At 47.0% G+C, this 12,835-nt stretch overlaps 1 protein-coding gene across 1 annotated transcript in view; it reads right to left on the reverse strand.

Moving 5' to 3' along the window:
- TMEM128 (transmembrane protein 128) overlaps positions 1–12,835 on the reverse strand; it is a 218,708-nt gene that overhangs the window by 164,162 nt on the left and 41,711 nt on the right. Inside the window, exon 2 of the mRNA XM_085642424.1 lies at positions 9,491–9,632. Within this exon, the coding sequence (XP_085498550.1) occupies positions 9,491–9,632 (142 nt within the window). The remainder of the gene's footprint in view (positions 1–9,490; positions 9,633–12,835) is intronic.

The following is a 12,835-nucleotide window of genomic DNA, read 5'->3' on the forward strand; positions in this document are numbered from 1 at the left end:
GGCGCCTGAGGTTAGAGAGAATAGCCAGCGTCTAGCGAGCATGTTTGAAGGAATCAGACGCGGGTGATGTTAAAGGAACCCAGGATTACTGGGAGAGCCCACACTAGGGTGCGAGCCTGGTTGGAAATAGGAAAAGGCAATAGTATACACTGCCCGGGATGGGGCGCGGGAGGTGGCAAATGCATCCATGGACAGCCGTGGAGTGGGAGCTAGGGCCTAGGCGACAATAGGGGGTCTAAGATGGCCAGATGAGCCAGAATGGGAACAAAACGTGGCGAAGCCTATGGATAAAGGCATAGTGGAGTGGTCCCAGGTTGTCAGGACTTTCTTAGGCTGTTCCAAGGGATATTATCGTTCAAGCCAGTGATGTGGCTCGGAAGACGATATATCCATCTTTGTTCCTGTTCTAGGAGGCGAGTCTGGATGTTGGGAATGTTGTTGTCCAAGGCTTCAAGTATCACCCATCTCATGTCGTTAGTCGTGTGGCCTTTTTCCAAGAAGTGGTTTGTCATTTTGGTGGTGTTTTTCTTGCAGCGTATGGTGCTGCGGTGCTCACAGATACGGGTTTTAACTTTGCGGGTGGTCATCCCAATGTAGGTCAGATTACACGGACATGTGATGCGGTATACAACATTCTCTGTGTTGCAGTTGGTGTGTTTTCGTAACTCCCATGTCTTCCCAGGTTCCAAATTCAGGTGCTTGGTTGTCTCTGTGATATGGCATACGCTGCAGTTACCACAGGGGTAGTGCCCCTTGATGTTGGGGAGGCCCCAGGCATTGAGTACCGTGTTGGGTGGTCTGGCTGGGGCCACTGGTCTGGTAGACACAATAGTGTCCTTGATGGATCTTGCCCTTTTAGTAGAGAGAAGGGGAGGTTCCCAATTCAGGTGGCCTGTGTTGAGGATCTTCCAGTTCTTTTTAACGATCTGCGCAACCTTGTTGGACACTGTGTTGTACGTGGTGACACATGTGAGTGGGGGGGGGGTTGGTTCTTTAGGGTACGTTGTGAGTAGACCGTCTCGGTTTTGATTTCTGGCCCTTTTACTGGCGGTCTTAGTTATGTGCCTTGGGTAACCGCGTAGGTGCAGTTTCTGGCAGAGGTCGTGGGCTTGTATTTTGTAGTCATTGGGATCGCTACAGTTTCTGCGAAGTCGCAGAAATTGGCCATACGGGAGGTTTTCCCGGAGGGCCCGTGGGTGGAAGCTGGAAAAGTGGAGGAGGGAGTTGCGTGCAGTGGGTTTGAAGTGTGTTTTACTCATGAGTCCTCCTGCCACTGCATAGATGTCGAGATCCAGAAAGGTGGTATGGTATCTGTCAAAACTGTGTGTGAAGCGCAAGTTAGGGTCACACGTGTTTAGCCAGTCACAGAAGGTGATGAGTGTTTCGCTCGAACCTTCCCAGATGAGGAGAATGTCATCAATGTAGCGCTTGTAGAACTTGATATGTGGAATGCGTGGCTGATTGTTGCTGAGCAGGTGTTTGGTCTCAAAGCTAAAAACATACAGGCCCGCTATGCTGGGAGCGAAAACGCTCCCCATTGATGTACCGTACTTCTGTAGGTAGAGCTTACCCTCATATTCGAAGTAATTCTCCTTGAGTGCGAGGGTAGCGCACTTCAGAACAAATGAGGGGGGCGTGTGGTATTGCCAATCACCCTCATTGAGGGCCTCTTCAAGAACACGTAGGGTATCATCTTGGGGGAGGCCGGTGTACAGACTTTCCACATCCAGCGACACCAAAAAAGAGCTTTCGGGGTCGTAGTGAATGTTAGCTAGGAGTCCTAGCAGATCTTTGGTGTCTTTAAGATACGTGCTTGTGGACTGGACCAGGGGTTGTAAGAAGTGGTCACAGAAGCGTGAGAGGGGTTCCAAAAGGGACCCAATGCCTGAAACAATCGGGCGACCTGGGGGGGGAAACCTGTTCTTATGGATTTTGGGAACAGTATAAAAGTATGGTATTTTTCCTTGGGTGGTGGTCAGGAATTTGGCCTCACTTTTAGAAATGTGCCCACTTTGTTCAGCTTCTCCTACTAGGGTTTGGATGTTCTCTTTGAGTGAGATGCTGGGATCATGAGTGAGCAGTTCGTAGTTCTTGGTGTCATTGAGTAGACGTTGGCACTCGTGATGGTAGTCCTTTCTGTTGAGGATTACTGTACCACCCCCTTTGTCGGCGGGTTTGATGATTATATCAGGGTTATTCTTCAGTGTTTGTAGGGCCAGCCGTTCTTGTTTACTAGTGTTTTGAAATATGTGGGGTTCTTCGAGGGCTTCAATTTCCTTAAACACCGCTTGTTCATATACCAAGACTTCCGGGGGGATAGAGCTCGGGGGGGGCATGAATGTAGATTTTACCCGGAGGGTGGTGTCCCCCTGGTCAATAGGGTCAGGGAGGATCGGAGTATTCTCGAAGAATGCCTTGAGTTTTAGTTTGCGGAAAAATTCAGCTAGTTCGCAATGTAGTTTGAATTTGTCCAACTTGGACGTGGGTGCATAGCCTAAACCTTTCTCAAGGATGGCTTCCTCTGCGGGTGTTAAGATATGTTGGGAGAGGTTGGTGATAAGGCTTAGCGTGTGCTCGGGCCTGGTTGTTGGTCTCTGGTTTGGCTCCTCGTCTGTGCTCCCTGTGGAGGGTCGTCTTGCCAGTGAACTGTGTTCCCTCTGCGTCTCCTGCCGCGACCTCTTCGGCCTCTTCCTAAAAAAGGCTGTGGTTGGTTTTGGTTCATGTAAGGAGGTGGTGGACCAAATGGTGGGTTCCAGCCATATCCAAATTGTGGGTGTATAGGGGGATACATGGGTGGATATAGTACGTTGGGACCCCGGGGCCCCGGGGTCCACGGTTGTTGCCATCCTGTGGAACCCCCTCTGCCTTGTTGGCGTCGGCGGTAACTGCTATTGCTGGAGTTGCTGCTTCCGGATGAGTCTTCATCTGATGTTGTCCCTGACAGATCCGCCCGATTAGGTGGTTGAAAATCTGCGGCGGCATAGGGATAGGTTTTGGTATAGGAGAATCTCTTGAGATCCTTTTGAAATTTGGTAATCTTGCTTTGGGTGAGGCCTTCTTTATATTCATTTATTTCTTTGTTCGTTTCCTCTATTTTTTTCTTGAAAGAGGAGAGAGTGGCTTTGAAGTGTGATTCCGTGGTTTGTATTTCTATGAGGAATGCATCGGAGAGGCGTTTAGATGTTTGGATGATGAGAATCATCCAGTCACGGGTGCATCTCCACGCTATTTGGGCCCAGTCCTTCCGAAAGATAGGATCCTCTAGAAAGATACGTGGGGCATTCGTGACTATCAGGCCTCTTGGCGCGGTGTTGTTCCTCAGATATTCAGTGAGAATTACCCCGTGGAGTATGGTTCTTATCCGGTTGCGCTTTTTCTCATTAAGGTTGTCCCAATCGGCTGTTTGTGCGATCGAGGTAGCTAAGTTGAAGTCAGCCAGTAATGGAGGATTGTCAAGAATATTGTTGACGTCATCCAGAGTGAACCCTAGGCCAGGGTTCTCAGCCATAGTGAAAAAAAGGGGGGGGGGGGGGGGGGAGAAGGGGAAAAAAGTATTTGCGCAGGTCAAGAGAAGATCTGCTCTCACAGCTGTGCGCTGCGAATAATTATCAAGAACAAAAGGGAGAGCTAGGGACAACTAGGGGGGGTTGTGTCCGTATCCCCTGGATTTAGATAAGCTTTGTCAAAGGTGGACACTCCCAATGTAGTGTGGTACGGTCAAATGAAGCAATGTTTGGGAACCCACCAAGTGGGTTAAAAGACCCCTCACACACCAACCTGGTTGGTGTCATGCTTCATCATTGGGGCCCCAACCGGGTGGCCGAATGCCTCCCGGTTGTGCTGCGACGCCTGACTACAGCGGAGCTGGTGTAGTGCAAAAATGTGATGTGGTGATAATTAAAAAATACCGCTGAGAGTCCTTGCCATTGGAAGATTTATTATTGGTGGCTCAGGGTATTGGTTAAAAAGATATGTGATGCAACTAAATGGAGAAATAATTATCTGTTAGTTGACTATGTGGTGGGTCTACATGTTTCAGCTCACAAATAAAAGTAATGAGGAGCTTTCATCAGGACCAGTGTGAAGTGAGTGGCAAAAGGTGAAGTGCCACGTGGTGAAAACTTTTTAAAAATATGAGTTACCTACACACTCGCTAAGGTGTGTGGAACGCGGTGTCAACACATTAGCGGACACTGTGGCGCAAACCTGTGGAAGAAAAACAAGACAGCACACAATACACATGAGAAATCAACATTGGTGCACTGGATGACAGGCAACATACAAATAGGTTTAATGTGCTGTGAATAATCAAACCTGTCTACAATGAACGTACCGTGGGTGACACACATACATATGAAGTGTATCATGCTGCTATGCAAAAGAGCGGAGGCAAGACCATTAGGAATGCTAGGTAATACGTAAAACGTTCTGTGGACTAGGGGTGCCATGTGGTAGATACCGCGGCACTACATAGGACTACAGGTGAAAGTCACACGAATAGCGCCAAGTGGTTCTGCTGGCAATGGTTGCGGGACCTCAGAATGAGGTGTGTATAAAGTGAGAGGCCCAGAACGCGCTAAAAGAGAGGGGCTGAATGTAGTCTCCAAGCGCTAAAGAAGAGTGATGGGCACAGGCTCGATAAAACAATGCGCAAAGTAGCAGGGGGAAAGGATAATTACACTATGGCTGAGTGAAGGCGCTGTGCAGGAAGCGGGAGGGGGGCGCTTCTTACAACAGAGCTGTTGGTAAAAGAAACAACAAGATTAGAGAGCGAGGCAGGCAGGAAGGAGACGGTATCCTGCTAGAGCGAATACGAAACACCTTACTTGGTTGTGAAGCTACCATCGCCTTGCACCTACTGTGGCCTCCCGAAGTCCCGGATGCTGACGGACCCCGGGGCGGAGGAGATTAAATAGGGAGGAGCGCCATTGTATACGTGCGTTCGTGCTGGCAAGCTAGGGCGTTACTGTCTTAAACGCGCATGCGTATGGGAGTAGCGTGATGATGGTACGCATGCGCGGAAGGGCTGGCAAGCTAGTTCGTTACTGAGTTAAGCGCGCATGCGTGTGGGAGTAGCGTGATGATAGCGCGCATGCGCGAAAGGGCGCCTGAGGTTAGGGAGAATAGCCAGCGTCTAGCGAGCATGTTTGAAGGAATCAGACGCGGGTGATGTTAAAGGAACCCAGGATTACTGGGAGAGCCCACACTAGGGTGCGAGCCTGGTTGGAAATAGGAAAAGGCAATAGTATACACTGCCCGGGATGGGGCGCGGGAGGTGGCAAATGCATCCATGGACAGCCGTGGAGTGGGAGTTAGGGCCTAGGCGACAATAGGGGGTCTAAGATGGCCAGATGAGCCAGAATGGGAACAAAACGTGGCGAAGCCTATGGATAAAGGCATAGTGGAGTGGTCCCAGGTTGTCAGGACTTTCTTAGGCTGTTCCAAGGGATATTATCGTTCAAGCCAGTGATGAATATTGCGACGAGGACCACCACCTCCCCTGTGCTTCTTTAATTATAATGGGGGGAGGGCTCTTGGACTCACCACAGCCCCGGGGACTGCGACCTCCCTAGGGCTTTATGCTAAAAGAATGCGGGGGCCTCATGACCACCCCCGCAGCGCCGGGGCCTGCCACCTACCGGAGGTTTAATTTGATATATAGGGGGGCATGCAGACCTCCCGCATCCTTTACAATGTGTGTGGGGGTCGTGCACTCTCGCCCCCACCTTTCCAGGTGTCACTCGAGCAATGCCGTGTACACATAGCGACACAGTGGTCCAATCTGGTTATGAGAAATGTGAGGACAACTTTTATGTAGTGAGGGACGGTAATTAAGAAGATAATTCATTATATCACGCATAAAAGGTGGACACCGCTTTAGGTAACAGTGTTGGCTTCAAGAATGAAGGTCATCTTAGAGTTAAATGTGCCACTTAGCTAAAGCATTTTCCGAGCAAGCTGGAGTATGGGCATGGTTAGTAGCAGCTGAAACTGAGGCCAGAAAGGGTAGATTGATCCCACAAGTATATTTTCTATCTAAGAAGCATGTAGACAGTACTTGTTGTTGTGGATAGAGTCCCTCACCAAGAAGAGCCCAACCTATTGCATGACTCATTAAAACCATTCATCTGCTTCAGATATAGCTGAATGTCATTTAGCCTTTGTTAGAAATGGGGGTCTCTAGTTAGCCATGGCTTGCGCCGGTGTCCAAATAGGGACCCTTCTTCCGAAGTCAGGGCAAGTGGGCTACCCCCTTTGATAACCCCTGCTCAACCCTGTGGTAACGTAGCACAAGCAGTTAGGCCTATCTCAGAGGCAGTGTGTGAAGCGTTTATGGCCACGTACAATAAGGCAGTAATGATACCACAAAAGGCCACAACTCAGGTAGATATAGAAAAATAATATCTTTATCTAACAGTTTAACTCAAAAACTCTCAAAGCGTTTCAACAACTACAATTCACGTCAACCCGTAGGGACTAAAAGAGACAACAACATATTAACCCAAAGCAGGACGCGACCCGTTGCGCACCAGGTACCTGTCGTTGGAAGGGACTGCAGCAAGCAGCTTCTGGAAGAAGCGGAGACGGTGAAAGGCAGACTCCCAGCGACCACAGGTCTTAGAGAATGAGGTCCGCAGCGTGCACTCACAGTGGTTCGGGCACTCAGGGTCAGGCGGGCGCTCAGCATCAGCAGCACGCGGCTGCGGCAGCCCGGGCTGGTGGTGGCAATGACTCTCATTGTGCAGCTCCGTGGTGGGCTCACAGCGGCAGCAGCTCTCTCTTAGCTGCGGCGGCCCACAGAACAAATCCCAAGGATGCAAGTTGTCAATGGTGCGGGCGCTCAGCGGCCACAGCTCTCTCTTAGCTGCGGCGGCCCGCGGGGCAAATTACGAGGATGAAAAATAGCACAAGGGGTGGGCACTCAGCGACTACAGCTCTCTCTTGGCTGCGGCGGCCCACTGGCCAAATCCCGATGACGAACAGTAGCAAAGGGTGTGGGCACTCGGCGGCTACGGCTCCCTTGGCTGCGGCGGCCCACAGGACAAATCACGATGGTGCACAGTAGCAAAGGGTGCGGGCACTCAGCAGCAGCAGCAGCTCTCTCGTGGCTGTGGCGGCCCACGGGTCAGATCACGATGGTACACAGTAGCAAAGGGTGCAGGCACTCAGCGGCAGCAGCTCTCTCATAGCTGTGGCGGCCCACGGGACAATTTAGGGTCTCAACCAGGCGGGCACCACGGTGGACGCTCAGCGGCCAGAGCGCTCTCTCGACTGCAGCGGTCAACGCAGATTCAGCAGAAGGTCCGAAGGTGCCGATTCAGGCTGGCTCTCAGCGGCGGCAGCTCTCTCTTAGCTGCAGCGGCCCACACAGGTTTAGCAAGAAGTTTCAAAGGTTCAGAGTCAGGGGGGCACTTAGCGGCGGCAGCTCTCCCTTAGCTGCAGAGGCCCGCACAGTTTCAGCGAAAGTTTAGAAAGTCTCAATTCCGATTCAGGTGGGCTCTCAGCGGCGGCAGCTCTCTCTTAGCTGCAGCGGTCTACACAGGTTTAGCAAAAGTTCAGAAGCGCCCAGTCCGCGGTCCTCACAGTAGAATTACTCAACGGAGGCCTCACCTGCAAGCAGAACTCCTCGCACAGGATATCCGACGGCGGACGGGGTGAAGTCTAATGACCCCGAGACTTCTGCAGGAGGCGCTCTCGATTTAGGCCCTCGGGTAGTTTCTTCGGCAAGCTTGATGAAAGTTGCAAAGTCCTTTCCTCTGTTCACTTGGACAGAGTTTCGTCTTGACATCCAGAAGGAACTCACTTGGCCAAAGTTCCAGCGCAGCATTTTATACGTAAGGTTAGCTATATAAAGTTCGATGTATAAAGGGCAATCGTGTCATCCTATACTAACCCTGTACCAACTGTTTGCTAATGTTTTTCATGTATTAAAAAATAAAAAATAAAAGTCTTTGTTCTCTAAGGTTGCAAATCACTGACTCTGGTCAGAACCAGTTTGGTGGGGTCGGAGAGCACTTGGTTTACGAGGAGACATCCTGCCCTTTCAGAATGAGGGGGTCTGCTATCAGACACCCAGTGGGAGGTAGAGCCATCATTCACCTTGCCAGGCACGGCCCTGCTCGGATCAAAGAGTCACCCCTCCCCATGCTCTGAATACCGATCTCTCTCTCCAGTCAGGTCTGACCCAGCTGGCCCTGCTGCTCCAAAACCAGACGGCCAATACACATACGCGCAACAGCCTACAGTAAAGCTTAGGCAAGAAACTACCACGTTTTCAGGAAAGGTATTTCAACACATGCAATATATAAACGGTCCTTACTAAAAGGTGCCCCTCAATGTCCTGAGCATATACATATCAAACTCGAGGGTTCTATCAGGTTCCTAGGGCCCAATAGGATGATAGAAAGCAATCTTTAACCGGCCCATCCTGGCCTATGAGAATGGATCGTTTTGCAGTAGCGACAGTGAAATGGAAGGTAACTCACTATTGAAACAGGCTACACCGATGTAGGTATTAAAGTTATCCTTATTCATACAGTCATTTATATACAGGGAGCATTTGCGCTGTGGCACTGAGTAGCAGTGGCACGGCGCCCAGAACATCTCAATCCAGCCAATATAAAAGATAGGGAGAGTAGAGAGGCAGCGATACCCACGCCAATGATGCCAGGTCTAACAGCCTTCTTAGCCCCTACAAAGCATTTTTGGGGGGAGCAGCGTCAGTAATCATCTAACTTTACCACATTTAATGGATACATACATGCTCTCTCATACTTGGTGTATTAGGTCGATTATACTTCGTAGATCTGGGATAACATTTAGGGGTCAACAGGGATCACAAATGTAACCCCTATTAGGTCTTTGGCTGAATGCAGGAAGGAACAAATTAATCCAGGTGCCTTAATATGGCTTTTGACAAATAAGCATTCCTGCTGTTGATCTGGTGTTTCTACTAAACACATACTTACTGATGTTCATATGAATGTATTTGGTGTTTCAGAGAAACAATGGGTGTGCCTTTAAGTCTGTGCAAAGCAAGCCACTGTAATATTTCTTGATCCCTCCTTCAGAACAGTCTCTGAAACCTATGGCTTTTTAACCAAAGTATTAAGAAAATGTGATCTATTTAGCTTTGCCTATAGTCTCTTCATTGGTAAGAACCTTTGCTTTCCAACGCCCCACTTCCACTAACCTTCATTCATGGTCCTCCGAGAAAGAAAATTCCTTTCCACTCCACTCATGCATTGCCATCTTGGCAAAAAACAGGTTCCTCACAAATCAACCTCTTGTCATAACCTGGAGACTTTTGATATCTGCTATGATTTAGAGTTAATTAAGCCGGTTTTCTCAATGCCATAAATTACATGTCTTTATTAAAAGGCTAATAAAATAATACAGTAAATCAGCTGAGTCCCGAATTATATTTTTGGGAGAGCAGTAGTCTTACAACAGCAGTAGTGAGAAAAGCATAGGTATAAAGCTAGCTTACCTGCCTTCTTGTACGTGTTCTTTGAAAACTTTAAAAAACTCTACATAATACGTTGCAGCAACTGATGCCAAGATCCAGAATACCGAATGAACATTAACTCTGGGAAGTGGCTTCTGTTTTGTCTTTTCTTTTTCAGGAATCTCTAAAAACAAAGTAGAAAGATATATTCATGTTTATGGTTGTAGCTCTCCTTCTCAGAATAAGACATCACAGCGCTGTATAGAAGAATCATTACATATCAAGAACAAATTAAATTTAGAGCTAGGGCTGGACAGCAGCCCTCGATATATCTTAAGTACAAAGGCTGTATTGGGAGTGAAAGGAATGAGTCCAAACTTCTGCAGTAGAGGATTTGTAGGAGCAGAAGGGGATGTTCTCCAAAGAATTTATTTTTAACAAGCATTTACAAAGGCAGTAGGTCTCACCTTGGGACTTACTAGCTTACCAATGCCTTTAAGCAATGCCAGATAGCATAGGCAAGATGCTGTACAGCATGGCCAAAAGAAAAACAAATGTGCAATGATGTGGCAGCATCATTTTGTAGTGCGCACATCCATCATTACGCATGCATGCTTCTACTAAAAGGACTGGGGCACCATCTATTTTTCTTTGAATTATTTACTGATCGAAAATCAATTGGTAAATCATAACAAGCATTTGCAAAGCCAATAGGTTTCTCCTTTGAGACCTATTGGCATTGCCAATTAATTGTAGCCAGGGTGCACAGCATCTCTGCGCATACCTACAAAATGGCGGGGGGGGGGGGGGGAGCAGAAGTAAAACCAGTCAGGGAAACAACAAGTGGGTAGGTGTGAGGAGCATGGAAGCAACATGGGGGCAAGGAAGCAACAAGGGAATGGCACACTGAAGCAATACAAGGGCTTGGGGAAGCAGCAACAGGCAAGAGAGAAGGAGAGCATGGTTTGGGGAAGCAAGATGAAAGGCACAGGTGGGAGAAGCAATGGAGAGAATCAGATGGATGAGTGCAATATAGAGGGGGTGGGGAGAGGCAGAACCGTGCAGAGCAAAACAGAGTGCATGGGGAAAGAAGTACAAGAAGGCAGCTCGAAAACACACACTCTCTCATAGAGTGCTTAACACAAAATAAAAATAAAAGTTCCTGAAATGCAAGTAGCAATAAACACTTTGTTTAAGGCGGAGGGGCCAGCAGCAATTTGCTGCCTGGTAATCTTAAAACCACAAAATAAATAAAATATAACATACTTAAGAAAAAAAGACCACAGGGGTAGAGCACAAACAGAGGAGTGGGAGAAGGAACAGGGAGTGGGTAGAGAGAAGGGAAAAGCAGCAAATGAGGGACAGCAACAAAGAGTGCAGAGGATGAGGAAATGTGCTAGGGAAGAAGCATATGAGAGCTTGCAACATGCAATAAACAGCAACACAGAGTGGGTAGCAGATGTTTGGTGGGAGAGAAAAGCACACAAGGTAGAGAGCTGGAATACACATGAACTCTCATGGAAAGCTCACTTCGAGGAAAAAAAATCACTTTCTAAGTGAGCAGTGGAAGGATACGAGTCAGTAAAGTCAAACATGATAAAGAGGCTATGCTCCAGAGAAGTGACAACCGCAAAAGACAGAACAAGATGGGCAAGGAAAGCCACTGAATAAGAAGCAAGTAAATGAGAGTGACAATAATGCCAATGAATGGTAATCAATGGTCAGGCTTTAAGTCAACTCTAAATGCTTGGTAAGCCTTCAATACATCTTTTCCAATAAAAAAGGGTGCTGCGCTCTCTGGGAGGAGAGACCTAAAGAGGAGCTCAAACATTATTTCAAAATGTATTGCCTATGTATTGAATATCTGTTGCATTGGAAAAACAACTGTAGACAGATGTACATGATTCAGGTTCCCATCGGGATATTTTATCTTTATTTTTAGTTGTAGACTTTGGTAGATCAGAAATGTCCTTTGGTGCTGCAGAGCGTGGTGCCAAAGTATGCTTTGAAAAGCAAACTTCAGAAACCTCAGTCATTCGTAAAAATGATAAGCAATAACCTTTTGTGGTTATTAGAAGTATCTATGACTACAATTGTTGTACTCGACCCTCTGAACAGTAAAAATAGGGAAAGAGTAAAAATAGGGGCAAGAATCACAACATCCTCATCAACTGAAATAGGGAACATGAGAAACATATTTGTGCGGAGAGAGAGGGAGAGAAATAGAAAAGAACTGTGCCTTGTAAGAAGGTCTCTTTTTGTTAGGGAAACTCTAAGGCGAATGAGGATCAATGTTAAAAGACAGTCATCAACACTGAAGTACCTAGCTGACAAACTGGTACTGTCCGGCAGTAGCAGATCATCTAAAAGCAACAGCACCTTACTGATGAAATATCAAACATTGCGGAAAAAGAAAACTTACAACTGAGCCTTCTCCGTATTGCCCCCTAGAATCTGGAACTTCCTGCCCCCTGAAATCAGACTGATCCCTTCAATCACTTCATTCAAAAAAGATTCAAACTGCTTTTAATGAACAAATCTCTACCCTGAACCCACTGACTCATTCACTGGATATTGATATGACACAGTTCTCCAACCAGGGCTTGCACATGCAGAGTCCTGGTTTATAACTCACTGTCTCAGTACTGATTTGCAAAGGACATTGTCAGTGTTTATGTTACTTGGTTAAATATTTTCTACTAATTGAACTATTTGTAAAGTACTCTGATACCCTTCTAGGGTCAAGTTTGCGCTATATAAAAGTTTATAAATAAAATAAAACAAAGAAATCAAAAGAGAGTTGAGATTAAGCACTGCATAAGGACTATCAAACAAGAGGCACAAGGTGAGAAGCACATTTTGACTGCCTGCTGGTTCATATCTTCTGTTAATATCTATGAACCTTGCTATGCAGACAATATGTTGAATTTTACTTTTGTCCTACAAAATGAGAACATATTTAATTTTTATGGGAATATAACCAATAACAGCACATCATTATCACTGAATACCACAAACATCTCCAAACAGTTTACTATCAAAGTGACCAACCCCTAGCCTCTCTTTGTGCCAGAGAACAGCGCCAAATGCACTCCGTGAAAGATGCCTCAGTACACTAGGCTTAGCTTGCGCCAGTCGTAAATGTCAATATAATGTGCTTAATTATGTGACCTCTTTTCTTTCTGCCAAAATTAATGCAATTGTTATCAGTCCATGTGATTGCATGTATGTATGCTGTTATACGGCTGTGGTTGTTTGTAGGCAAGTTTTATAAGTATGTACTTAATTGTCCACTGAAGATTTTTATCAGAGGTTATATATTTTTGCATATTGGAGCCCTGGTAAAGCTTGATTGTGAGCAAAACATTTTGGCTGCACTTATATGAA

The sequence above is a fragment of the Triturus cristatus genome, chromosome 2_2 (genome assembly GCF_964204655.1).
Source record: "Triturus cristatus chromosome 2_2, aTriCri1.1, whole genome shotgun sequence".
In the NCBI taxonomy this organism is placed as follows: Eukaryota; Metazoa; Chordata; class Amphibia; order Caudata; family Salamandridae; genus Triturus; species Triturus cristatus.